Source organism: Zonotrichia albicollis, chromosome 39, assembly GCF_047830755.1.
Source record: "Zonotrichia albicollis isolate bZonAlb1 chromosome 39, bZonAlb1.hap1, whole genome shotgun sequence".
Taxonomy (NCBI): domain Eukaryota; kingdom Metazoa; phylum Chordata; class Aves; order Passeriformes; family Passerellidae; genus Zonotrichia; species Zonotrichia albicollis.
In genome coordinates, this window is record NC_133857.1 from 53,534 (window position 1) to 80,111 (window position 26,578).

Below are 26,578 nucleotides of genomic sequence, written 5' to 3' on the forward strand. Positions count from 1 at the left end.
TAGCACTCACTGGGGTTCTTCATCTGGAAGTGGTTGAGGAAGAGGAGAAGGAGGAGGATGAAGGGCAGGGTGGGGAGAGGGCTGGGAGGCTGAGGCTGAGGATGAGGATGAGGCTGAGGATGAGGATGAGGCTGAAGATGAGGATGAGGATGAGGATGAAGATGAAGATGAGGTTGAGGATGAAGATGAGGAGGATGATGCTGAGGCCGAAGCACTCACTGGGGTTCTTCATCTGGAAGTGATTGAGGAAGAGGAGGAGGAGGAGGAGGAAGGGCAGGGTGGGGAGGGCGCTGGGAGGCTGAGGCTGAGGCTGAGGCTGAGGCTGAGGCTGAGGATGAAGATGAGGATGAGGCTGAGGATGAGGCTGAGGATGAAGATGAGGCTGAGGCTGAGGCTGAGGATGAGGATGAGGAGGATGAGACCGAAGCACTCACTGGGGTTCTTCATCTGGAAGTGGTTGAGGAAGAGGAGGAGGAGGAGGAGGAAGAGGATGAAGGGCAGGGTGGGGAGGGGGCTGGGAGGCTGAGGCTGAGGATGAAGATGAGGATGAAGATGAGGATGAGGCTGAGGATGAAGATGAAGATGAGGCCGAAGCACTCACTGGGGTTCTTCATCTGGAAGTGGTTCAGGAACCCGAGCGTCTCCAGGGCGTCGCTCTTGGAGTCCCACTCGAGCAGCCCCGAGGAGCTGCGCTCGCCTGGGGGCACACGGGGTCACACGGGGGTCACACGGGGTCATGGGGTCACGCGGGGTCACACGGGGGTCCCCGACACCCCCAAATTCCCACAACACCCCAAACACCCCCCAAGCCCCCTCCCCACCACCCAAATCCTCCTCAAATCCCCTCCGTCAGTGCCCCCCCCAACACCCCCTGACCCCCCAAACACCCCCAAATCCCACCCTGAACCCCCAAACACCCCCAAATCCCCCCCAAATCCCACCCTGACCCTCCAAATCCCACCCTGAACCCCCCAAACACCCCCAAATCCCCCCAAAACACCCCCAAACACCCCCTGACCCCCCAAACATCCCCAAATGCCCCCCAAATCCCACCCTGACACCCCAAATCCCACCCTGAACCCCCAAACACCCCCAAGTCCCCCCAAAACACCCCCAAACACCCCCTGACCCCCCAAACATCCTCAAATGCCCCCCAAATCCCACCCTGACCCCCCAAATCCCACCCTGACCACCCCAGAGCCCCAAATCCCACCCTGAACCCCCCAAATCTCCCTTGACTCCCCAAATTCCACCCTAACCCCCCAAACCCCACCCTGACCCCCCCAAACCCCACCCTGACCCCCCCAAATCCCACCCGGACTCCCCAAATCCCCCCATGACCCCCAAATCCCCCCCAAATCGCCCACGGACCCCCCAAATCCCACCCAGACCCCCCAAATTCCACCCTGACCCCCCCAAATTCCACCTGACCCCCCAAATCCCCCCATGACCCCCCAAATCCCACCGTGACCCCCCCAAATCCCACCCTGACCCCCAAATCTCCCTTGACTCCCCAAACCCCACCCTGACCCCCCCAAATCTCCCCCCTGACCCCCCCAAATCCCCCCCGGACCCCCCAAATCCCCCCATGACCCCCAAATCCCCCCCAAATCCCCCCCAAACCCCCCAAATCCCCCCCAGACCCCCACTCACTCTTGCCAGAGAACACCTTGACCGAGGACGGGCGCTTGACCCCGAGCTCGTCACAGATCTGGGGGGACAAACGGGGTCAGGGGGGGTTTGGGGGGCTCAGGGGGGGTTTGGGGGGGCTGGGGAGGGGCTTGGGGGGGATTTGGGGAGGTTTTTGGGGGGCTGGGGAGGGGCTTTGGGGGGATTTGGGGATTTTGGGGGGCTGGGGAGGGGCTTTGGGGGGATTTGGGGATTTTGGGGGGGTCTTTGGGGGGGTTTGGGGGGGCTGGGAAGGGGCTTTGGGGGGGTTTGGGAAGGTTTTTGGGGGGATTTTGGGGGGTCAGGAGGGGCTTGGGGGAGATTTGGGTGGTGGGGAGGGGGTTTGGGGGGTCAGGAGGGGTTTGAGGGGTCAGGATGGGGGTTTGCAGTCGGGAGGATGAAGAGGAGGATGAGGAGGATGAGGAGGAGGATGAGGAGGAGGATGAGGAGGAGGATGAGGAGGAGGATGAGGAGGATGAGGAGGAGGATGAGGAGGAGGATGAAGAGGAGGATGAGGAGGAGGATGAGGATGAAGAGGAGGATGAGGAGGAGGATGAAGAGGAGGATGAAGAGGAGGATGAGGAGGAGGATGAGGAGGATAAGAACGAAGGGGAGGAGGACGAGGAAGGAGAGGACAAGAACGAGGAGGATGAGGATGAAGAGGATGAAGGGCAGACATCAGGAATGAGACAGAGAAAATGAAGAGAGAGCTGAGGAGGAGGAGGATGAAGATGACGGTGAGGATGACCCCGAGGCCGAAGGCTCCCGTACCTCATAGAAGTTGTCCTCGGTGACATCAAGCAGCAGGGACAGGAAGAGGATTAAGGACAGAGACGATGAAGAGGAGGATGAAGCGAAGGGTGAGGATTAAAGAGAAGGAAGAGGATGAAGGTGAGGATGACCCCGAGGCCGAAGGCCATCCCGTACCTCGTAGAAGTTGTCCTCGGTGACGTCGAGCGGCAGGGACAGGGACAAGGACAGGGACAGGGATAATGAAGGGCAGGGTGATACTGAGGAGGATGAAGAGGATGAAGGTGAGGATGAGGATGAAGATGAGGATGAGGCCGAAGGCCACCCCGTACCTCATAGAAGTTGTCCTCGGTGACGTCGAGCGGCAGGGACAGGGACAGGAACAGGGACAGGAACAGGAACAGGGACAGGAACAGGAACAGGGACAGGGACAGGGACAGGGATACTGAAGGGAAGGGTGATACTGAGGAGGATGAGGATGAAGGGCAGGATGAGGATGAAGGTGAGGACGAGGATGAAGGTGAGGATGAGGCCGAAGGCCATCCCAAACCTCATAGAAGTTGTCCTCGGTGATGTTGAGAGGCAGGGACAGGAAGAGGATTAAGGACAGGGATGATGAAGAGGAGGAGGAAGGGCAGGGTGAGGATTAAAGAGGAGGATGAAGAGGTGAGGATGAGGATGAAGGTGAGGATGAGGCCGAAGGTACCTCGCAGAAGTTGTCCTTGGTGACATCGAGGGACAGGGACAGGGAAAGGGACAGGGTAGGGATAATGAAGGGCAGGATGATGCTGAGGAGGATGAGGGTGAGGATGAGGATGAAGGTGAGGATGAGGATGAAGAGGATGAAGGTGAGGATGAGGATGAAGATGAGGCCGAAGGCTCCCGTACCTCATAGAAGTTGTCCTCGGTGACGTCGAGCGGCAGGGACAGGGACAGGGGCAGGGACAGGAACAGGGACAGTGACAGGGGTAGGGATAGTGAAGGGCAGGATGAGGATGAGGGGCAGGATGAGGATGAGGATGAGGATGACTCCGAGGCCGAAGGTACCTCATAGAAGTTGTCCTCGGTGACGTCGAGCGGCAGGGACAGGGAGAGGGATAGTGAAGGGCAGGATGAGGATTAAAGAGGAGGATGAGGATGAAGGGCAGGATGATCCTGAGGAGGATGAGGATGAGGATGAAGGTGAGGATGAGGATGAAGATGAGGCCGAAGGCCACCCCATACCTCGTAGAAGTTGTCCTCGGTGACGTCGAGCGGCAGGGACAGGGACAGGGTAGGGATAATGAAGGGCAGGATGAGGATGAAGGTGAGGATGAGGATGAAGATGAGGCCGAAGGCTCCCGTATACCTCATAGAAGTTGTCCTCGGTGACGTCGAGCGGCAGGGACAGGGACAGGGATAATGAAGGGCAGGATGAGGATGAGGATGAGGATGAAGGTGAGGATGAAGGTACCTCGTAGAAGTTGTCCTCGGTGACGTCGAGCGGCAGGGACAGGAAGAGGAACAGGGACAGGGACAGGGATAGTGAAGGGCAGGATGAGGATGAAGGTGAGGATGAGGATGAAGATGAGGCCGAAGGCTCCCGTATACCTCATAGAAGTTGTCCTCGGTGACGTCGAGGGGCGCGTTGAAGAAGTGCAGCACGTTGCTGGGGTGCTGGATGCGGTTCTTGGCCGCCTGCTCGGGCGTGGAGAAGCGGTTGTTGCGCGAGCCGCTGAAATCCTTGTAGCTGCACGAGCCGTCCTCCAGCCCGTACGACTGGCCCGGCATGATGGCGTGCTGCTTGGAGACACTGGGGAGGGAAATGGGGAAAAAACGGGGAGAAACGGTGAAAAAATGGGAAAAAACGGTGAAAAAACGGGGAAAAACGGTGAAAAAACGGGGAAAAACGGTGAAAAAACGGGAAAAAACGGCTTAAAAAACCCTAAAATCCGCCCCAAAATCCCCCATAGACCCCACAGGAGCCGTCCTCCAGCCCGTGGGACTGGCCCGGCATGATGGCGTGCTGCTTGGAGACACTGGGGAGGGAAAAATGGGGAAAAAAGATGAAAAAATGGGAAAAAATGGTGAAAAAATGGGAAAAAACTGTGAAAAAATGGGGAAAAACAGTGAAAAAATGAATCAGAAAACCCCAAAATCCTCAAAAATCCCCATAGGACTGGCCCGGCATGATGGCGTGCTGCTTGGAGACACTGGGGAGGGAAATGGGGAAAAAACGGGAAAAAACGGTGAAAAAATGGCTTAAAAAACCCCAAAATCCACCCCAAAAATCCCTATAAACCCCGTACGACTGGCCCGGCATGATGGCGTGCTGCTTGGAGACGCTGCGGGGGGAAAATGGGGAGAAATGGTGAAAAAACGGGAAAAAACGGTGAAAAAACGGGAAAAAACGGTGAAAAAATGGGTCAGAAAACCCCAAAAATCCCAATAAACCCTGTACGACTGGCCCGGCATGATGGCGTGCTGCTTGGAGACGCTGGGGAGGGAAAATGGGGAGAAATGGTGAAAAAACGGGGAAAAACGGTGAAAAAACGGGGAAAAACGGTGAAAAAACAGGAAAAAAACGGTGAAAAAACGGGAAAAAATGGCTTAAAAAACCCCAAAATCCTCAAAAATCCACCCCAAAATCCCCCACAGACCCCACAGGAGCCGTCCTCCAGCCCGTACGACTGGCCCAGCATGATGGCGTGCTGCTTGGAGACGCTGCGGGGGGAAAACGGGGAGAAACGGGGAGAAAATGGGAAAAAACGGGAAAAAACGGTGAAAAAACGGGGAAAAACGGTGAAAAAATGGGTCAGAAAACCCCAAAAACCCCATTGGACTGGCCCGGCATGATGGCGTGCTGCTTGGAGACGCTGGGGAGGGAAATGGGGGAAAATGGTGAAAAAATGGGAAAAAATGGTGAAAAAACGGGAAAAAACGGGGAAAAAAAGGGAAAAAACGGGGAAAAATGGCTTAAAAAACCCCAAAATCCACCCCAAAAATCCCAATAAACCCCGTAGGACTGGCCCAGCATGATGGCGTGCTGCTTGGAGACACTGGGGAGGGAAAATGGGGGAAAATGGGGAAAAACGGTGAAAAAACGGGAAAAAACGGGGAAAAACGGTGAAAAAACAGGGAAAAACGGTGAAAAAATGGCTTAAAAAACCCCAAAATCCACCCCAAAATCCCCCATAGACCCCACAGGAGCCGCCCTCCAGCCCGTACGACTGGCCCGGCATGATGGCGTGCTGCTTGGAGACACTGCGGGGGAAAAATGGGGGAAAATGGTGAAAAAACGGGAAAAAACGGTGAAAAAACGGGAAAAAACGGTGAAAAAATGGCTTAAAAAACCCCAAAATCCTCAAAAATCCACCCCAAAATCCCCCACAGACCCCACAAGAGCCGTCCTCCAGCCCGTACGACTGGCCCGGCATGATGGCGTGCTGCTTGGAGACACTGGGGAGGGAAAATGGGGGAAAATGGGGAAAAAACGGGGAAAAACGGTGAAAAAACGGGAAAAAACGGTGAAAAAATGGCTTAAAAACCCCAAAATCCGACCCAAAATCCCCATAAACCCCGTAGGACTGGCCCGGCATGATGGCGTGCTGCTTGGAGACGCTGGGGAGGGAAAAATGGGGGAAAATGGGGAGAAACAGTGAAAAAATGGGAAAAAACGGGGAAAAATGGCGAAAAAACGGTGAAAAGATGGCTTAAAAAAACCCAAAATCCACCCCAAAATCCCTATAAACCCCATAGGACTGGCCCGGCATGATGGCGTGCTGCTTGGAGACGCTGGGGAGGGAAAATGGGGAGAAACGGTGAAAAAACGGGAAAAAACGGTGAAAAAACGGGGAAAAACGGTGAAAAAATGGGTTAAAAACCATAAAATCCGCCCCAAAAATCCCTATAAACCCTGTAGGACTGGCCCGGCATGATGGCGTGCTGCTTGGAGACACTGGGGAGGGAAAATGGGGAGAAAACAGGGAGAAACGGTGAAAAAACGGGAAAAAACGGGGAAAAAACGGGAAAAAACGGTGAAAAAACGGTGAAAAAATGGTGAAAAAACGGGGGAAAAATGGCTTAAAAAACCCCAAAATCCACCCCAAAAATCGCCATAATCCCCATAGGACTGGCCCGGCATGATGGCGTGCTGCTTGGAGACGCTGCGGGGGGAAAAGAGGTGAAAAACCCCAAAAACCCACCCCAAAACTGCCAAAATCCACCCCAAAACCACCAAAAACCACCCCAAAAATCTCTGTGGGAAAAAGCGTGTCAGAAAACCCCAAAAATGCACCGCAAAAACCCCTGAAAATCCACCCCAAAAATCACTATAAACCCTTAAAATCACTCAGGGACCCCCCAAAATGACCCCAAATTTTTCAAAATTGCCCAAAATTGCCCCAAATTGCCCCAAATCCGCACCAGATGCTGAGCTTCTGGCCGAACATGAAGTTGTTGTTGAGGTGGGTGATGGCAGAGATGGGACTGGGATCCCAAAATATCCACCCCAAAATCCCTCAGGGACCCCCCAAAATGACCCCAAACACCCCAAAATTGCCCAAAATTGCCCCAAATTGCCCCAAACGCGCACCAGACGTTGAGCTTCTGGCCGAACATGAAGTTGTTGTTGAGGTGGGTGATGGCTCTGTCCACGGCGTAGCCATCGGCCATCTCCACCATGGCCGCGCCCGGCTTGCTCTTCATGAACTTCACCTGCGCAGGTGGGACATGGACAGGTGAGGGGAGGACAGGGGACACCTGGGACAGGTGAGGGACAGTGGGGCATGGACAGGTGAGGGGCAGTGACCACACCCAGCTTGCTCTTCATGAACTTCACCTGCGCAGGTGGGACAGGTGAGACAGGTGAGAGGGGGACACCTGGGACAGGTGAGGGGACAGGGACAGGTGGGACAGGTGAGGGACAGTGACCACACCCGGCTTGCTCTTCATGAACTTCACCTGCGACAGGTGAGAGGGGACAGGTGAGGGACACAGGGACAGGGTGAGGGATACTGGGACAGGTGGGACAGGTGACACCTGGGACAGGTGAGGGGACAGGGACAGGTGGGACAGGTGAGAGGGGACAGGGGACACCTGGGACAGGTGAGGGGACAGGGACAGGTGAGGGACACTGGGGCAGGTGAGGGACAGTGACCACACCCGGCTTGCTCTTCATGAACTTCACCTGTGCAGGTGGGACAGGACAGGTAAGAGAACAGGTGAGGGACACTGGGACAGTGGGACAGGGGACAGACCTCCTGTAGGACCCCTCAATTCCCCTTTAGGACCCCCCAGACCCCCCTGCAGACCCCTGCCCACCTTCTCCACATTCCCGTACAGGCAGAACACGTTGAACACGCGGTCGCAGTTCATCTTGGCCTGGTCCAGCCTCCCCAAATCCCCCCCAAACCCCCCAGACTCCCCCCAAATCCCCCCCAGACCCCTCAGGAGACCCCTGCCCACCTTCTCCACGTTCCCATACAGGCAGAACACGTTGAAGACCCTGTCGCAGTTCATCTTGGCCTGGTCCAGCCTCCCCAAATCCCCCCCAAACCCCACTGCAGACCCCCCAAACTGCCCCAAACCCCCTTTAGGACCCCCCAGACCCCTCTGCAGACCCCCAGACCCCTCAGGAGACCCCTGCCCACCTTCTCCACGTTCCCGTAGAGGCAGAACACGTTGAACACGCGGTCGCAGTTCATCTTGGCCTGGTCCAGCCTCCCCAAATCCCCCCCAGACACCCCCCAAATCCCCCCCAGACCCCCCTGCAGACCCCTGCCCACCTTCTCCACGTTCCCATACAGGCAGAACACGTTGAAGACCCTGTCGCAGTTCATCTTGGCCTGGTCCAGCCTCCCCAAGTCCCCCCCAAACCCCACTGAGGACCCCCCAAACACCCCCCGGACCCCTCTGGAGACCCCCAGACCCCACTGCAGACCCCTGCCCACCTTCTCCACATTCCCATAGAGGCAGAACACGTTGAACACCCTGTCGCAGTTCATCTTGGCCTGGTCCAGCCTCCCCAAATCCCCCCCAGACTCCCCCCAAATCCCCCCCAGACCCCCCTGCAGACCCCTGCCCACCTTCTCCACATTCCCGTGCAGGCAGAACACGTTGAACACGCGGTCGCAGTTCATCTTGGCCTGGTCCAGCCCCACTGAGGACCCCTCAAACACCCCCCAAACCCCTCAGGACACCCCCAGACCCCTCTGCAGACCCCTGCCCACTTTCTCCACATTCCCGTACAGACAGAACACGTTGAAGACCCTGTCGCAGTTCATCTTGGCCTAGTCCAGCCCCACTGAGGACCCCCCAAACCCCATGCAGACCCCTCAAACACCCCCAAACCCCCTCAGGAGACCCCTGCCCACCTTCTCCACGTTCCCGTACAGACAGAACACGTTGAACACGCGGTCGCAGTTCATCTTGGCCTGGTCCAGCCCGTACACCATCAGCACGGGCGAGTCGGCGTGGGGGCCGTAGTCGGGGGGCGGCGGCGGCGGCGGGGGGGGGTGCCCGTACTGGGGCCCGTAGCGCCCGGGACCCCGGCGGTGCCCCCCGCCCACCGGGGGCGGCCCCATGCGGCGCCCCTCGTAATGGGGGGGAGGGGGCCCGTAGCCCTCGTCGTGGTGGTAGTGCCCGTGGTGGTACCCGCCGTGGGGACCCCCTGAAATGGGGAAAAAAACAGGGGTGAGACCCCCGAATTGGGGGAGAGACCCCCGAACTGGGGGAGAGACCCCTGAAATGGGGGAGAGACCCCCATGGTGATAGGAGACCCCATAACCCTTGTCATAGTAGTGGCCGTGGGGGTACCCGCCGTGGGGACCCCCTGAAATGGGGAAAAAAACCAGGGGTGAGACCCCCAAATTGGGGGAGAGACCCCCATGGTGATGGCAGACCCCGTAACCCTTGGCATGGTAGTGCCCATGGTGGTACCCGCCATGGGGACCCCCTGAAATGGGGGAAATAGGGTCAGGTGGGACCCCCGAATTGGGGGAGAGACCCCCGAATTGGGGGAGAGACCCCCGAATTGGGGGAGAGAGCCCCGAACTGGGGGAGAGACCCCCGAATTGGGGGAGAGACCCTCATGGTGATAGGAGACCCCATAACAGAGAGAGACCCCAAATGTGGGGAGGGGGCCCGTAGCCCTCGTTGTGATGGTACCCACTGTGGGGACCCCCTGAAATGGGGCAGAAACACAGGGGTGAGACCCCCGAATTGGGGGAGAGACCCCCGAATTGGGGGAGAGACCCCCATGGTGATAGGAGACCCCATAACAGAGAGAGACCCCAAATGTGGGGAGGGGGCCCGTAGCCCTCGTCGTGGTGGTAGTGCCCGTGGTGGTACCCACTGTGGGGACCCCCTGAAATGGGGCAGAAACAGACCCAAAATGGGGTGAGAGAGACCCCCGAATTGGGGGAGAGACCCCTGAAATGGGGGAGAGACCCCTGAATTGGGGGAGAGACCCCCATGGTGATGGTAGACCCTGTAACCCTTGGCATGGTAGTGCCCATGGTGGTACCCGCCGTGGGGACCCCCTGAAATGGGGAGAGAACAGACCCCAAATGGGGTGAGAGAGACCCCCGAATTGGGGGAGAGACCCCCGAAATGGGGGAGAGACCCCCGAATTGGGGGAGAGACCCCCGAAATGGGGGAGAGACCCCCACGGTAATGGCAGACCCTGTAACCTTTGTCATGGTAGTGCCCATGGTGGTACCCGCCGTGGGGACCCCCTGAAATGGGGCAAGAAACCAGGGGTGAGACCCCCAAATTGGGGGAGAGACCCCTGAAATGGGGGAGAGACCCCCGAATTGGGGGAGAGACCCCCGAATTGGGGGAGAGACCCCCATGGTGATAGGAGACCCCATAACAGAGAGAGACCCCAAATGTGGGGAGGGGGCCCGTAGCCCTCGTCGTAGTGGTAGTGCCCGTGGGGGTACCCACCGTGGGGACCCCCTGAAATGGGGGAAATTGGGTCAGGTGGGACCCCCGAATTGGGGGAGAGACCCCTGAAATGGGGGTGAGACCCCCGAATTGGGGGAGAGACCCCCATGGTGATGGCAGACCCCGTAACCCTTGTCATGGTAGTGCCCGTGGTGGTACCCGCCGTGGGGACCCCCTGAAATGGGGCAAAACAACAGGGGTGAGACCCCCGAATTGGGGGAGAGACCCCCATGGTGATGGCAGACCCTGTAACCCTTGGCATGGTAGTGCCCGTGGTGGTACCCGCCGTGGGGACCCCCTGAAATGGGGAAAATAGGGTCAGGTGGGACCCCCGAATTGGGGGAGAGACCCCCATGGTGATGGCAGACCCTGTAACCCTTGTCATGGTATTGCCCGTGGGGGTACCCACTGTGGGGACCCCCTGAAATGGGGAAAATAGGGTCAGGTGGGACCCCCGAATTGGGGGAGAGACCCCCATGGTGATGGCAGACCCTGTAACCCTTGTCATGGTATTGCCCGTGGGGGTACCCACTGTGGGGACCCCCTGAAATGGGGGAAATAGGGTCAGGTGGGACCCCTGAAATGGGGGAGAGACCCCTGAAATAGGGGAGAGACCCCCATGGTGATGGCAGACCCCGTAACCCTTGTCATGGTAGTGGTTGTGGGGGTACCCGCCGTGGGGACCCCCTGAAATGGGGAAAATTGGGTCAGGTGGGACCCCCGAATTGGGGGAGAGACCCCTGAAATGGGGGAGAGACCCCTGAATTGGGGGAAAGACCCCCATGGTGATAGGAGACCCCATTACAGAGAGAGACCCCAAATGTGGGGAGGGGGCCCGTAGCCCTCGTTGTGATGGTACCCGCCGTGGGGACCCCCTGAAATGGGGCAAAACAACAGGGGTGAGACCCCCGAATTGGGGGAGAGACCCTCATGGTGATGGGAGACCCTGTAACCCTTGGCATGGTAGTGCCCGTGGTGGTACCCGCCGTGGGGACCCCCTGAAATGGGGAAAACAGACCCAAAATGGGGTGAGAGAGACCCCCGAATTGGGGGAGAGACCCCCGGGGTCCCCAGCCCTACCCTGGGGGCAGAGGGGCCCCCCCAGAGCCTGGCAGGGTTCACAGCAATGGGGCACAGACCCCAGGGAGAGGAGACCCCCTCAAACCTGCCCCAAACGAGCCCCCAGCCCCCCAAAACTGCCCCAAAGGTACCCCCACTCTGCCCCAAACCTTTTCCCAGCCCCCTCAAATCTGCCCCAAACCATCCCCAAGCCCCCCAAATCTGCCCCAAAGATGCCCCTCAGCCCACCCAAACCTCCCCCAGCCCCCCCAAATCTGCCCCAAAGCCCCGCAGAACTACCCCCAGTCCCCCCCAAAGCTACCCCCAGCCCCTCCAATCCCTCCCTAGTTCCCCCAAACCTGCCCTAAGCCCCCCAAAACCTGCCCCAAACCTGCCCCAAACCCCCCCAAACCTGCCCTAAACCACTCCAAACCTGCCCCAAGCCCCCCAAACCTTCCCCAAACCCCCCCAAACCTTTTCCCACCCCCCCAAATCTGCCCCAAAGCCCCCCCAAACCTGCCCCAAACCTGCCCCAAACCTCCCCAAATCTCCTCCTAGCCCCCCCAAACCTGCCCCAAACCCCCCCAAACCTCCCCAAATCTCCTCCCAGCCCCCTCAAACCTGCCCTAAACCCCCCCAAACCTGCCCTAAACCCCCCCAAACCTGCCCCAAAGCCCCCCGAAACCTGCCCCAAACTCTGCCCCAAGCCCCCCAAACCTGCCCCAAAGCCCCCCCAAACCTGCCCCAAACTCTGCCCCAAGCCCCCCAAACCTGCCCCAAAGCCCCCCCAAACCTGCCCTAAACCCCCCCAAACCTGCCCTAAGCCCCCCCAAATCTCCTCCCAGCCCCCTCAAACCTGCCCCAAGCCCCCCAAACCTGCCCTAAGCCCCCCAAACCTGCCCCAAACCCCCCCAAACCTGCCCTAAGCCCCCCAAACCTGCCCCAAACCCCCCCAAACCTGCCCCAAACCCCCCCAAACCTGCCCCAAACCTGCCCTATGCCCCCCAAACCTGCCCTAAACCACTCCAAATCTGCCCTAAACCCCCCCAAACCTGCCCTAAACCCCCCAAACCTGCCCTAAACCACTCCAAACCTGCCCTAAAGCCCCCAAATCTGCCCCAAACCCCCCCAAACCTGCCCTAACCCCCCCCAAACCTGCCCTAAGCCCCCCAAACCTGCCCCAAACCTGCCCTAAACCCCCCCAAACCTGCCCTAAGCCCCCCAAACCTGCCCCAAACCCCCCCAAACCTGCCCCAAACTCTGCCCTAAACCCCCCCAAACCTGCCCTAAACCCCCCCAAACCTGCCCCAAACCCCCCCAAACCTGCCCTAAACCCCCCCAAACCTGCCCCAAAGCCCCCCAAACCTGCCCTAAACCCCCCAAAACCTGCCCCAAACCCCCCAAACCTCCCCAAATCTTCTCCCAGCCCCCCCAAACCTGCCCCAAAGCCCCCCAAGCCCCCCAAGCCCCCATTCCGTACCGTACTCGGCCGGGTGGTCGCCCAGCAGGGGCGGCTGTCGCTGCCGTTTGTTGGGGGTCCCGCCGGGCTCTCCTGGGGGGGGGGCACACACGTGGGGAGGGGTCACAACCCCCCCAAAACCCCCCCCAGGACCCGGGAACCCCCCGCCCACCCATCAGCACAACGGTGGTAATTAATCATTAATCATTAATCATTAATTATTAATCATTAATTATTCATTAGGGGTGGTAATGAACGCCCCCATGGCACCAGGGCATGGGGGGGGGTCAGGATTGAAGGCAGGGTTGGGGTCAGAACTCAAAGTTTTGGTCAAATCCTCCCCCTCCTGGAGAATCGCCATGATTTGGTTTTGGGGTGAAAAGAGAGAGAAAAAGGGCAAAGAGAGAGAGAAAAAGGGAAAAAAGAGAAGAAGGGAAAAAAGAGAAAAAGGGAAAAAAGAGGAGAGAAAAAGGGGAAAGAGAGAGAAAAAGGGCAAAGAGAGAGAAAAAGGGAAAAAAGAGAAGAGAAAGGGGAAAGAGAGAGAAAAAGGGGGGAAAGAGAGAAAAAGGGCAAAGAGAAAGAAAAAGGGAAAAAAGAGAAGAGAAAATGGGGAAAGAGAGAGAAAAAGGGGGAAAGAGAGAAAAAGGGCAAAGAGAGAGAAAAAGGGAAAAAAGAGAGAAAAAGGGTAAAAAGAGAAAATGGGGAAAGAGAGAGAAAAAGGGGGAAAGAGAGAAAAAGGGCAAAGAGAGAGAAAAAGGGAAAAAAGAGAGAAAAAGGGTAAAAAAAGCCAGAAAAGGTGTAAAAAAAGAGAGAAAAGGGGCAAAAAGAGAGAAAAGGGGCAAAAAGAGAGCACAGGGGGCAGAAGGAGAGCACGGGGGGTACTTACAGCTCCTGGGGGGGCAATAAAGTCCTTGGGGCCCCTCCTGGGGGCTCCTCTTACCCTCGGCTCTGGCGGCGCCGGGCCCTGCGGCACAGGGCGAGAGTCACCAAAAGCGCCCAAAACGGCCCAAAACGGGCACCCCCGGAGACCCCGGAACGTTCTGGAATGTTCCTTGGCATGTTCCTTGGGGTGTTCTTTGGGATGTTCTGGAATGTTCCTTGGAATGTTCTGGAATGTTCCTTGGAATGTTCTGGAATGTTCCTTGGGATGTTCCTTGGGGTGTTCCTGGGAGTTCTCCTGGAATATTCTCGAGGTGTTTCTACAATGTTCCTTGCGGTGTTCTTTGGAATGTTCTGGAATGTTCCTTGGAATGTTCTGGGATGTTCCTTGGAGTGTTCTGGAATGTTCTGGAATGTTCCTTGGAATGTTCTGGAATGTTCTTTGGAATGTTCTGGAATGTTCCTTGGGGTGGTCCTGGGGTGCTCTTGGAATGTTGCTGGAGGTGTTTCTGGAATGTTCTTTGGAATGTTCCTGAAATGTTTCTTGGAGTGTTCTGGAATGTTCCTGGAATGTCCTTGGGGTGTTTCTAGAATGTTCCTTGCGGTGTTCATTGGAATGTTCTGGAATGTTCCTTGGAATGTTCCTGGAATGTTCCTTGGAATGTTCCTGGGGTGTTTCTGGAAGGTTCCTTGGGTGTTCTTTGGAGTGTTCCTGAAATGTTTCTTGGGGGTGTTCTGGAATGTTCCTTGGAGTGTTCTGGAATGTTCCTTGGAATGTTCCTTGCAATGTTCTCTGGGGTGTTTCTGGAAGGTTCCTTGGTGCACTCCTGGAACATTCCTGAAATGTCCCTTGGAATGTCCTTGGGGTGTTGCCAGAATGTTCCTGGAATGCTGAAGGTGTTTCTGGAACGTTCCAGGGGCGCTCCTGGCCTGTTCCTGGAATGTTTCTGGAACATTCCTGGCAGTGTTCTTCTGGTGTTGTTCCTGGGGTGCTCCTGGAGTGTCCCTTGGGGTGCTGAAGGTGTTTCTGGAACGTTTCTGGAACGTTCCTTGGTGTGCGCTTGGAACACTGCTAACATGTTCTGTGGGATGTTACTGGAGATGTTTCTGGAACGTTCCTGGGGTGCTGCTCAAGGTGTTTCTGGAATGTTCCTTGGAATGTCCCCGGGGGTGTTTTTGGAATGTTCCAGGGGTGTTCCTGGAAGTCTTGATGGAATGTTCCTGGGATGTTCTTTGGGTGTTGCTGGAATGTTCTCTGGGTGTTGCTGGAATGTTCTTTGGGTGTTGCTGGAATGTTCTTTGGGTGTTGCTGGAATGTTCTCTGGGTGTTGCTGGAATGTTCTTTGGGTGTTGCTGGAATGTTCTCTGGGTGTTGCTGGAATGTTCTCTGGGTGTTCCCGGGGTGTTGCTGGAATGTTCCTGGAATGCTCCTGGGGATGCAGCTGCAATGTTCCTGAAATGTTTCTGGAATGTTCCTGAGGTGTTCCTTGGGGCGCTCCTGGAACATTCCTGGGGGTGTCCCTGGAATGTTCCTGGAATGTTCTGGAATGTTCCTTGGGATATTGCCAGAACGTTCCTGGGGTGTTCCAGGAATGTTCTTTGGGGTGTCCCTGGAACATTCCTGGGGGTGTCCCTGGAATGTTCTTTGGGTGTTTCTGGAATGTTCCCAGAATGTTCCTTGGGTGTTTCTGGAATGTTCCCAAAATGTTCCTTGGGATGTTCCTTGGGTGTTTCTGGAATGTTCCTGGGGTGTTGCTGGAATATTCCCAGAATGTTCCTGGAATGTTCCTTGGGATGTTCCTGGAATGTTCCTTGGGGTGTTTCTGGAATGTTCCCAGAATGTTCCTTGGGATGTTCTTTGGGTGTTTCTGGAATGTTCCTTGGGGTGTTTCTGGAATGTTCTTTGGGATGTTGCTGGAATACTCCCAGAATGTTCCTTGGAATGTTCCTTAAGTGTTCCTTGGATGTTCCTGAAGTGTTTCTGGAATGTTTTTCTGGAATGTTCCTTGGGTGTTACTTGGAGTGTTTCTGGAATGTTCCTGGAGGTGTCCTTGGAATGTTCCTTGGGGTGTTGCTGGAATGTTCCCAGAATGTTCCTTGGAATGTTTCTGGAATGTTCCTTGGGTGTTGCTGGAATATTCCCACAATGTTCCTTGGAATGTTCCTGGAATGTTTCTGGAATGTTCCTTGGGGTGTTGCTGGAATATTCCCAGAATGTTCCTTGGAATGTTCCTGGGGTGTTTCTGGAATGTTCCTTGGGTGTTGCTGGAATGTTCCCAGAATGTTCCTTGGAATGTTCCTGGGTTGTTTCTGGAATGTTCCTTGGGGTGTTGCTGGAATATTCCCACAATGTTCCTGGAATGTTTCCAGAATGTTCCTTGGGTGTTAATTGGGGTGTTTCTGGAATGTTCCTGGGGTGTTCCTTGGAATGTTCCTTGGGGAGTTTGGGCCCCCTCCAGGCCGGGTTTGGTGGGTTTGGGGTTTTTGGGAGGTGTCGGCACCTCGGGGATGCTCAGGAGCTCCTGAAAGCACCAAAAAGGGCCTTGGGTGGTCCCGAAACCACTGAATTGTGGCATGGAATGGGAAAAATTCATAAAACCACTGAATTGTGGTGTGGAATGGGAAAAATTCATAAACCCACTGAGATTGTGGCATGGAATGGGAAAAATTCATAAAACCACTGAATTGTGGCGTGGAATGGGAAAAATTCATAAAACCACTGAATTGTGGTGTGGAATGGGAAAAATTCATTAAACCACTGAGATTGTGGCGTGGAATGGGAAAAATTCCTAAAACCACTGAACTGTGGCATGAAATGAAAAAGAATTCCTAAAATCATTGAATTGAGTCATGGAAGAGATAAAAGCTCCCAAAATCCCCGAAATTGAGTCACGGAAGAGAAAAGAGTTCCTAAAAACCCTGGGGTTTTGTGTCCCCAATGACAGAATTCCTAAAACCATCAATAAATGGTCCTGGAGGTCAAAAAATTGGTCTTGGGTTGGAGAGAATTCCAAAAACCATCAAAAATGGTCTTGGAAGATCCCTTGGAAGTGTGGTAAGGAAATTCCTAAAAAGACCCAAGGAAATGGCCTGGGAAGGGAGAGAATTCCTAAAAATGACCAAAAATGGTCTTGGAAATGAGAAAATTCCTAAAACCCACCAAAATTGGGTCTTTGAAAGGAAAGAATTCCTAAAAATCCTGGAAATGAGGTGCTGGAAAAGAGATTTCCTGAAAATCCCGGAAATGAGGTCTTGGAAAGGAGAGAATTCCTAAAAATGTTCTTGGGATGTGTCCGTGTTGCTGAAATCCTAAAATTTACCCAAATTGTGCCTTGGAAATGAGAGGAATCCCATGAAATGCTCTTGGTTTGTGTTGATGTTGAAAGAATTCCTAAAAATCACCGAGTTTTGTGCCTTGGAAATGAGAGAATTCCCATGAAATGCTCCTGGGTTGTGTCCATGTTGCTGCAATTCCTAAAAACCATCGAGATTTGTGCCTTGGAAGTGAAAGAATTCCTAAAAAAATGTTCTTGGGTTGTGCTGATGGTGCTGAAATCCTAAAACCCGCTGGGTTTTGTGCCTTGGAAATGAAAGAATTCCTGAAAAAAAACCTTCTTGGGTTGTGTCCGTGTTGCTGAAATCCCAAATTCTACCCAAATTTTGCTCTGAAAATGAGAGAATTCCCATGAAATGCTCTTGGGTTGTGCTGATGTTGAAAGAATTCCTAAAATTCACCCAAACTGTGCCTTGCAAGTGCCAGAATTCCCATGAGATGCTCCTGGGTTGTGTTGATGTTGCTGAAATCCCAAAAAACCACTGAGTTTGTGTCTTGGAAGTGAAAGAATTCCTAAAAAAAATATCCTTGAGATGTGTCCATGTTGCTGAAATGCTAAAATCCGTCAACATTTGTGCCTTGGAAATGAGAGAATTCCCATGAAATGCTCCTGGGTTGTGTTGATGCTGAAAGAATTCCCAAAAACCTCTGAGTTTGTGCCTTGCAAGTGAAAGAATTCCCATGAAATGCTCTTGGTTTGTATTGATGTTGCTGAAATCCTAAAAATTCACCCAAATTGTGCCTTGGCAGTGAGAGAATTCCTAAAAGAATCAGAATGTTCTTGGGCTGTGTCTTGGTATGTTGCTGGAATTCCTAAAATTCACCCAAATTGTGCCTTGGAAATGAGAGAATTCCCATGAAACGCTGCTGGGTTGTGTTGATGTTGAGAGAATTCCTAAAATTCACCCAAACTGTACCTTGGAGGCGCCAAAATTCCTAAAAAAAAAATGTTCTTGGAATGTGCTGATGTAGAAATTCCTAAAATTCCACCCAAACTGTGCCTTGGAAATGCCAAAATTCCCGTGAAATGCTCCTGGCTTGTGTTGATGTTGCTGAAATTCCTAAAATTCACCCAAATTGTGCCTTGGAAATGAGAGAATTCCCATGAAACGCTGCTGGGTTGTGTTGATGTTGAAAGAATTCCTAAAATTCACCCAAATTGTGCCTTGGAAATGAGAGAATTCCCATGAAACGCTGCTGGGTTGTGTTGATGTTGAGAGAATTCCTAAAATTCACCCAAATTGTACCTTGGAGGCGCCAAAATTCCTAAAAAAAAAATGTTCTTGGAATGTGCTGATGTAGAAATTCCTAAAATTCCACCCAAATTGTGCCTTGGAAATGCCAAAATTCCCGTGAAATGCTCCTGGCTTGTGTTGATGTTGCTGAAATTCCTAAAATTTGCCCAAGTTGTGCTTTGGAAATGAGAGAATTCCCATGAAATGCTGCTGGGTTGTGTTGATGTTCAAAGAATTCCTAAAATTCACCCAAATTGTGCCTTGGAAATGCCAAAATTCCCATGAAATGCTCCTGGCTTGTGTTGATGTTGCTGAAATTCCTAAAATTGCCCCAATTTGTGCCTTGGGAATGGGACAATTCCTACAAATGTCCTCGCTCTGTGTCCGTGGTGCCGCGTCCCTCGCCGGGGGCTCCTGCTGCCTCTGGTGTTGGTGATTTTTGGGGTTTTTTTGGGGTTTTTTGGGGTTTTTTTTCTCCTGGATTTTTGGTTTTGAGGGGTTGCTTGAGCCCCCCCAGTGTGGTGTGAGGAGGAGGAGGAGGAGGAAGAGGAGGAGGAGAGGCTGAATGTGCCCGGGATGGGCGCGGGGCTGACGCACGACAAACCCCCCCAGCCCCAAATTTTGGGAAAGATTCCCTAATTTTGGGAAAGATTCCCTAATTTTGGGAAGCACCCCTGGGACCCTCCTTTATTTGCATGGGATCTCCCAATTTTGGGAAGGAACTCCCAATTCTAGGAAGGATCCTTGGGACCCCCTAATTTTGGGAAAGATCCCCTTAATTTCGGGAAGGATCCCTGGGACCCCCAATTTTGAGAAGGATCCCTGGAACCCCCCCCTTTTTTTGGGAAAGATCTCCCCAGTTTTGGGAAGGATCCCTGGGACCCCCAATTTTGAGAAAAAAACCCTAATTTGAGGAAGGATCCTTGGGACTCCCCAATTTTGGCAAAGATCCCCCAATTTTTGGGAAGGACCCCTGGAATCCCCCAATTTTTGGGAAGGACCCCTGGAACCCCCCCCCCCAATTTTAGGAAAAACCCCAGGGATTTTTGAGTGAGACCCCCCCAGTGTTGGGAAGGACCCCCTGGCTCATCCCCCCTTCCCGAGCCCCCAAATCCCAGGAATTGTCCCCAATTCCCAGCCCAGCTGGGGCTGCCCGGCCCTACCTGTCCCGCTCAGGTTGGGGTTGGTGTAGTCCCAGGTGTCCTGGTCGTTCTTGAACACGTTCAGGCGGCTGGGCTGGGGGGGCACGGGGGGTTGGCACCTGCCCAGGTGTGCCCAGGTACCCCCAGGTGTGCCCAGGTACCCCCAGGTGTGCCCAGGTACCCCCAGGTGTGCCCAGGTGTCCCCAGGTGTGTGCCCTGGTACCCACAGGTGTGCCCAGGTACCCCCAGGTGTGTGCCCAGGTACCCACAGGTGTGCCCAGGTACCCCCAGGTGTGCCCAGGTGTGTCTGCCCAGGTGTCCCCACATGTGCCCAGGTACCCCCAGGTGTGTGCCCAGCTACCCCCAGGTGCTTGCCCAGCCATCCCCAGGTGTGCCCCCAGGTTTGCCCAGGTACCCCCAAGGGTGTGCCCAGGTACCTCCAGCTGTGCCCAGATACATTCCCATCTGTTCCCAGGTGTTTCAGGTGTGCCCCCAGGTGTGCCCAGGTACCCCCAGGCATGCCCAGATGCTCCCAGGTGTGCCCAGGTGTGTCCTCAAATACCCTCAGGTACGCCCAGGTGTTCAGGTGTGCCATGTGTCCCCATGGCCCAGGTGTGCCCACATGTCCCAGGTGCCCCCAGGTGTGTGCCCAGGTACCCCCACGTGTGCCCAGGTGTGTGCCCAGGTACCCCCAGCTGCCCCCAGCTGCCCCCAGGTGTGTCCTTATGTCCCAGGTGCCCCCGGGTGTGTGCCCAGGTACCCCCAGGTGTGCCCATATGTCCCAGGTGTGTGCCCAGGTACCCCCAGGTGTGTGCCCAGATGCTTCCAGGTGTGTGCCCAGGTGTGCCCAGGTACCCCCAGGTGTGCCCACATGTCCCAGGTGTCCCCATGTCCCAGGTGTCCCCATGTCCCAGGTGTGTCCTTATGTCCCAGGTGCCCCCGGGTGTGTGCCCAGGTACCCCCAGCTGCCCCCAGGTGTGTCCCAGGTGTGTCCCCCAGGTGTGCCCACATGTCCCAGGTGCCCCCAGGTGCGCCCACCTTGGCGTACTCGATCTTGAGGGTGCAGCACCCCGAGTAGATGTCGGCGCCGTTGAGCGAGGCCTTGGCGCGCTGGGCGCTCTGCACCGAGTCAAACGTGGGCGGGTCAAGGAAACCTCAAAGATTGGGGTTTGGGGCAATTCCTGAGGGATCTGGGGCAATTCCTGAGGCATCTGGGGCAATTCCTGATGGGATCTAGGGCAATTCCTGATGGGATCTAGGGCAATTCCTGATGGGATTTGGGTTTGGGGCAATTCCTGAGGGTTTGGGGCAATTCCTGAGGGATCTGGGGCAATTCCTGAGGGATCTGGGCAATTCCTGAGGGATCTGGGCAATTCCTGAAGGGATTTGGGATTGGGGCAATTCCTGAGAGATTTGGAACTGGGCGAATTCCTGATGGGATTTGGGATTGAGGGAATCCTCAGTAGAATTTGGGGAATTCCTTACGGAACCTGGGATTGGGGCAATTCCTGAGGGATCTGGGATTGAGGGAATTCCTGACGGAATCTGGAATTCCTGAAGGGATTTGGCACTGGGGAAACTCCCAATGGGGTTTGGGGAATTCCTGACAGGATTTGGGGCAATTCCTGATGGGATTTGGGGATTTTGGGACCTCAGGGTGGTGGGGACACAGGGACAGCCTCGCCCTGAGCTGTTCTGGTGGCCTCAGACCCCTCTGATCCCCATTCCTGGGATTTCGGGGAGCCCCCAGAAGCCCCAGAGCGGGTTTGGATATTCCACCATGGCCTGCACGCCGTTCTTGCGGAAGATGACGATCCTCTGCACCGGCCCGCAGGGGTTGCAGATGGTGTACAGCACGTCCTGGGGGGACACGGGGGTCAGGGGCACCCCAAAACACACACGGGACCCCAAAAATACGGCCCAGAACCCCAAAATGGACATGGGACCCCAAAACTACAGCAAAAGACCCCCCCCAAAACCAAGCTAGGACACCCCAAACCCCACTGACCATGGAGTAGATGGGGTTGAGGATGGTGAAGAGCAGCACCATGGTGGTGACCCCAAACTCCCCTATACCCTAATAAATCCCAATAAAATCCTATAAAATCCAATAAAACCCAATAAAACTCCAATAAACCCCGAAATCCCAGCCCTGCTGACCGTGGTGATGGAGTAGATGGGGTTGAGGATGGTGAAGAGCAACATGTTAGTAGTGACCCCAAACCCCAATAAACCCCTATAAACCTCAATAAAATCCCTATAAACCCCAATAAACCCTCAAATCCCAGCCCTGCTGACCGTGGTGATGGAGTAGATGGGGTTGAGGATGGTGAAGAGCAGCACGTTGGTGGTGACCCCAAACCCCAATAAACCCCTATAAACCTCAATAAAATCCCTATAAACCCCAATAAACCCTCAAACCCCAGCCTCACTGACCGTGGTGATGGAGTAGATGGGGTTGAGGATGGTGAAGAGCAGCATGTTAGTAGTGACCCCAAACCCCAACAAACCCCTATAAAACCCAATAAAACCCCCATAAATCCCAATAAAACCCCAATAAAGCCCCAAAACGCACAGTGGTGATGGAGTAGATGGGGTTGAGGATGGTGAAGAGCAGCACGTTGGTAGTGACCCCAAACCCCAATAAACCCCTATAAAACCCAATAAAACCCCCATAAATCCCAGTAAAACCCCAATAAAGCCCCAAAACGCACGGTGGTGATGGAGTAGATGGGGTTGAGGATGGTGAAGAGCAGCACGTTGTTGACGCCGCGCGCGTCGTCGCTGTCCCCGGGCCGCGAGATCTTCTGGCTGGTGGAGTAGTTGACGAAGGCCGGGTGCCCCGCGAAGTAGATCTGGTTGTCGGCCGCGTAGTTGACGGCGTTGCAGGCGCCCAGGATGTCCTCGAACTCCACCAGGGCCTGGCGCTTCTTGGGCATCACCACCACGTAGCTGGGGCACGGGGACACGGTCAGCGTGGTGGCACCAACCCATGGTGGCATCAGCCCATGGTGCCACCAACCCCTGACATCACCACCATGTAGCTGGGACACGGGGACATGGTCAGCGTGGTGGCACCAACCCATGGTGGCATCAGCCCATGGTGGCACCAACCCCTGCCATCACCACCACGTAGCTGGGGCACGGGGACACGGTCAGCGTGGTGGCACCAAGCCATGGTGGCATCAGCCCATGGTGGCACCAACCCTTAGTGTCCCCACTGTCCTCTGGTGTCCCTAGCACACTGTCCATCTCAGTGTCCCCACCCCAGTGTCCCCACCACGTACCCCAAGTCCCTTACATGTCCCGCCACCCCACTGTCCCCATCTCTGTGTCCCTTGTCCCCCCTGTGTCCCCCCAGTGTCTCCACCCCAATGTCCCCAGCACACTGTCCCTATTGTCCTCTGGTGTCCCCAGCATACTGTCCCCAATACCCCCTGTCCCCACCCCAGTGTCCCCAGCACATTGTCCCCACTGTTCCCCCCATGTCCCCTGGTGTCCCCACCCCAGTGTCCCCAGGATCCTCAGTGTCCCCAGCACACTGTCCCCACTGTCTGCCCCAAATCCCCTGCATGTCCCCTGCATGTCCCCACCCCTGTCCCACCTGATGGGCCCGAACTCCTGCAGCGCCTCCACCAGGTCGGCCTCCACGATGCCGTCGATGAGGCCGCGGATGTGAACCACGGGCGACGCCGGCGTCTTGTGCGGGTCCTCGTAGTTCTCCTGGGGACACCGAGGGCTTGGGGACATCCCTGCTGGGCTGGGGACAGCCCTGATGGGTTTGGGGACATCCCCAATGGGTTTGGGGACAGCCCTGCTGGGTTTGGGGACATCCCTGCTGGGGCTGGGGACATCCCTGATGGGTTTGGGGACATCCCTGATGGGTTTGGGGACAGCCCGGATGGGTTTGGGGACATCCCTGATGGGGCTGGGGACATCCCTGATAGGTTTGGGGACATCCCCGATGGGTTTGGGGACAGCCCTGATAGGTTTGGGGACATCCCTGATGGGCTGGGGACATCCCTGCTGGGTTTGGGGACATCCCTGATGGGTTTGGGGACAGCCCTGCTGGGTTTGGGGACATCCCTGATGGGGCTGGGGACATCCCTGATGGACTGGGGACATCCCTGCTGGGTTTGGGGACATCCCTGATGGATTTGGGGACATCCCTGCTGGGTTTGGGGACAGCCCTGCTGGGTTTGGGGACATCCCTGATGGGCTGGAGACAGCCCTGATGGGTTTGGGGACATCCCTGCTGGGTTTGGGGACATCCCTGATGGGCTTGGGGACATCCCTGATGGGCTGGAGACAGCCCCGATGGGTTTGGGGACATCCCTGCTGGGTTTGGGGACAGCCCCGATGGGTTTGGGGACATCCCTGATGGGTTTGGGGACATCCCTGATGGGTTTGGGGACATCCCTGCTGGGTTTGGGGACAGCCCCGATGGGTTTGGGGACATCCCTGATGGGTTTGGGGACATCCCCGATGGGTTTGGGGACATCCCTGATGGGCTGGAGACAGCCCTGATGGGTTTGGGGACATCCCTGATGGGCTGGGGACATCCCTGATGGGTTTGGGGACAGCCCTGATGGGTTGGAGACATCCCTGCTGGGTTTGGGGACACCTTTGCTCAGTTTGGGGACATCCTCGATGGGTTTGGGGACAGCCCTGATGGGTTTGGGGACATCCTCGATGGGTTTGGGGACAGCCCTGCTGGGTTTGGGGACAGCCCTGCTGGGTTTGGGGACATCCTCGATGGGTTTGGGGACAGCCCTGATGGGTTTGGGGACATCCTCGATGGGTTTGGGGACAGCCCTGATGGGTTTGGGGACATCCCTGATGGGCTGGAGACAGCCCTGATGGGTTTGGGGACATCCCTGCTGGGTTTGGGGACATCCCTGATAGGTTTGGGGACATCCCTGATGGGTTTGGGGACATCCCTGCTGGGTTTGGGGACATCCCTGATAGGTTTGGGGACAGCCCCGATGGGTTTGGGGACAGCCCCGATGGGTTTGGGGACATCCCTAAACCCTGCAGCTCTGGGGCCAGGCCGAGTCAAAACAAAACTGCTACACCCCTAAATTTTTAAATTTTAAATTGAAGCGGTCTCAAATATTAACTTCTTTATAGGAACGATTTACACTCAAAATATCTGCTGTCCCTTGTTATTTACCACCCAATATTTATCCCTCATTCCCTCAGAAAATATATTTTTGCACTCCTCCATATTTACCTCCCAGTATTTACCTCGCAAAAAATATCTTTTTCCATTCCTCAGTATTTACCTCCCAATATTTATCTCCCAATACTTGTCTCCCAAAATTTACACTCTCATGGATGATCTTCACTTCCATCCAACATTTCCCCCTTCAATATTCACTCCCTCAAATATCCTTTATCCTCCTTCAATATTTACCCCCAATACTTACTCCCTCACAGCAAATATTTTACTCCTCCTCAACATTTACCCCCTCAAGAGGGATCTTTTACCCTCCCGCACTATTTACCCCCTCAAAGAAAATCTTTTGCCCCCCCTCAGATTTACCCCCCGATATTTACCCCTCAGACGGGATCTTCTCCTCCCCTAAGCCCTTCCCGCCATGTCTGTCCCCTCAGAACGTTCCTCCCCACATTTTCCCCCCTCACTGAAATCTCTTTCCTCCCCTCAGCTCCTCTTTCCACTTTTAACTTTTCATGAGGGTTTCCTACACCCCCTCAGCCCTTCCCTCCATTTCTGCCCCCTCTCAGGAGCTTCTTTACCCCCTCAGCCCTTCCCTCCATTTCTGCCCCCTCGCAGGAGCTTCTTTACCCCCTCAACCCTTCTCTCCATTTTCGCCCCCTCACAGGAGCTCTTTTACCCCCTCAGCCCTTCCCGCCATTTTTGCCCCCTCGCAGGAGCTTCTTTACCCCCTCAACCCTTCTCTCCATTTTCGGCCCCTCAAGGGAGCTCTTTTACCCCCTCAGCCCTTCCCGCCATTTTTGCCCCCTCACAGGACCTCCTTTACCCCCTCAGCTCCTGCCGCTCCATTTAATCCCCCCACAGCGTTTTCCGCCCCTCTAGGAGCTGTTCTACTCCCGCTCCCCACACCAAATCCCCTCCCCGCTTTCCCCCATTCTCACCGATCCTCCTGCTCCGGCCCCGCCGCCCGCGCCCCCCGGCCCACCGGGCCCATGAGGCGGCGCCTCCGCGCTCTCGGTTTTCAGGCGTTTAGGGGCTCTCCCGCCTTCGCCGCCGCCACCGCCGCCGTAATATCGGCCCGAACCGCCGCCGCCGCCGCCCGTAGCCATCTTCCCCATGTCGGCTCCGCGTCCGCCACCTTCAGCACCCTGAGGGCCGCGCCACCGCCGCCGCGACATGGCGCCCCGCTCCGCAGTCCCGCCCACGACACGCCCCCATTGGCCCGCCCACGCGTCAATCAAGGCTGTCCGGCCATCCCATTGGCTGACGCTGTTCCCGCCGCACCCGCGAGGCCGCACGCCGTTGTGATTGGTTCGATCACAGAAAATACCCGGTGCCTATTGGTCTGCTGAGCTGCCTATCAGCGCCATCCTGAAAATACCATTCGTCGCCGCGCGCAACGGTCCGTCCGCCCACCGTGCTGATTGGAGGAGCGGTTGCCAGTCAGGGCGAGGCTCCGCCCTTCTTCTTGTCCAACCCGCAGATCCCGCCTCCCTCTTCCCACAGCGCCTTTCGGCCGCGGCGCCCCCGCCATTGCCGCCGCAAGACGTCGATCAACCTCATCCGGCCACCATTGGCCCGTCTCGAGGAGCCCCGGCCTCTGGTCTCGCGCACCGGGCATGCCGCTCACTCATTGGCTGAGCTGTACGTCAATCAACGCACACGCCCCTCAGTGCAGCGCTCTGATTGGTATATTTGCTGGTGTTTTCGCTTGTGATTGGCCAGCGCGTGCAGGACGTTCCCCACTACTCAGCGCAGGAAGTACTGGGAAGGCACTGGGAGGGCACTGGCGGTAACTGGGAGCACTGGGCCTCCCAGCCGCAAGGGGGCGCACTTCCTCCTCACCCATCTCAACCCCGCCCCCTCGCACGCTCCTTGACCACCCGCCCCGCGGCCCCAACCAATCACCGCTGTCCTCTCATTCCCACCATCCGCCACCCAATCATC

The 26,578-nt window shown here is 55.8% G+C and overlaps 1 protein-coding gene across 1 annotated transcript; it reads right to left on the reverse strand.

The window, feature by feature from the left end:
• Positions 1-601: 601 nt before the first annotated feature.
• On the reverse strand, positions 602-25,861 carry HNRNPL (heterogeneous nuclear ribonucleoprotein L; the record flags this gene model as incomplete). The annotated part of the gene is given in 12 exon segments (XM_074531853.1): positions 602-697; positions 1,654-1,711; positions 4,009-4,210; positions 6,992-7,113; positions 8,772-9,067; positions 12,884-12,955; positions 19,474-19,546; positions 20,491-20,587; positions 21,227-21,312; positions 22,167-22,404; positions 23,057-23,175; positions 25,573-25,861. Coding segments are annotated over 12 exon segments (1,696 nt in total), but the record flags the coding sequence as incomplete, so codon positions are not given.
• Positions 25,862-26,578: the final 717 nt, after the last annotated feature.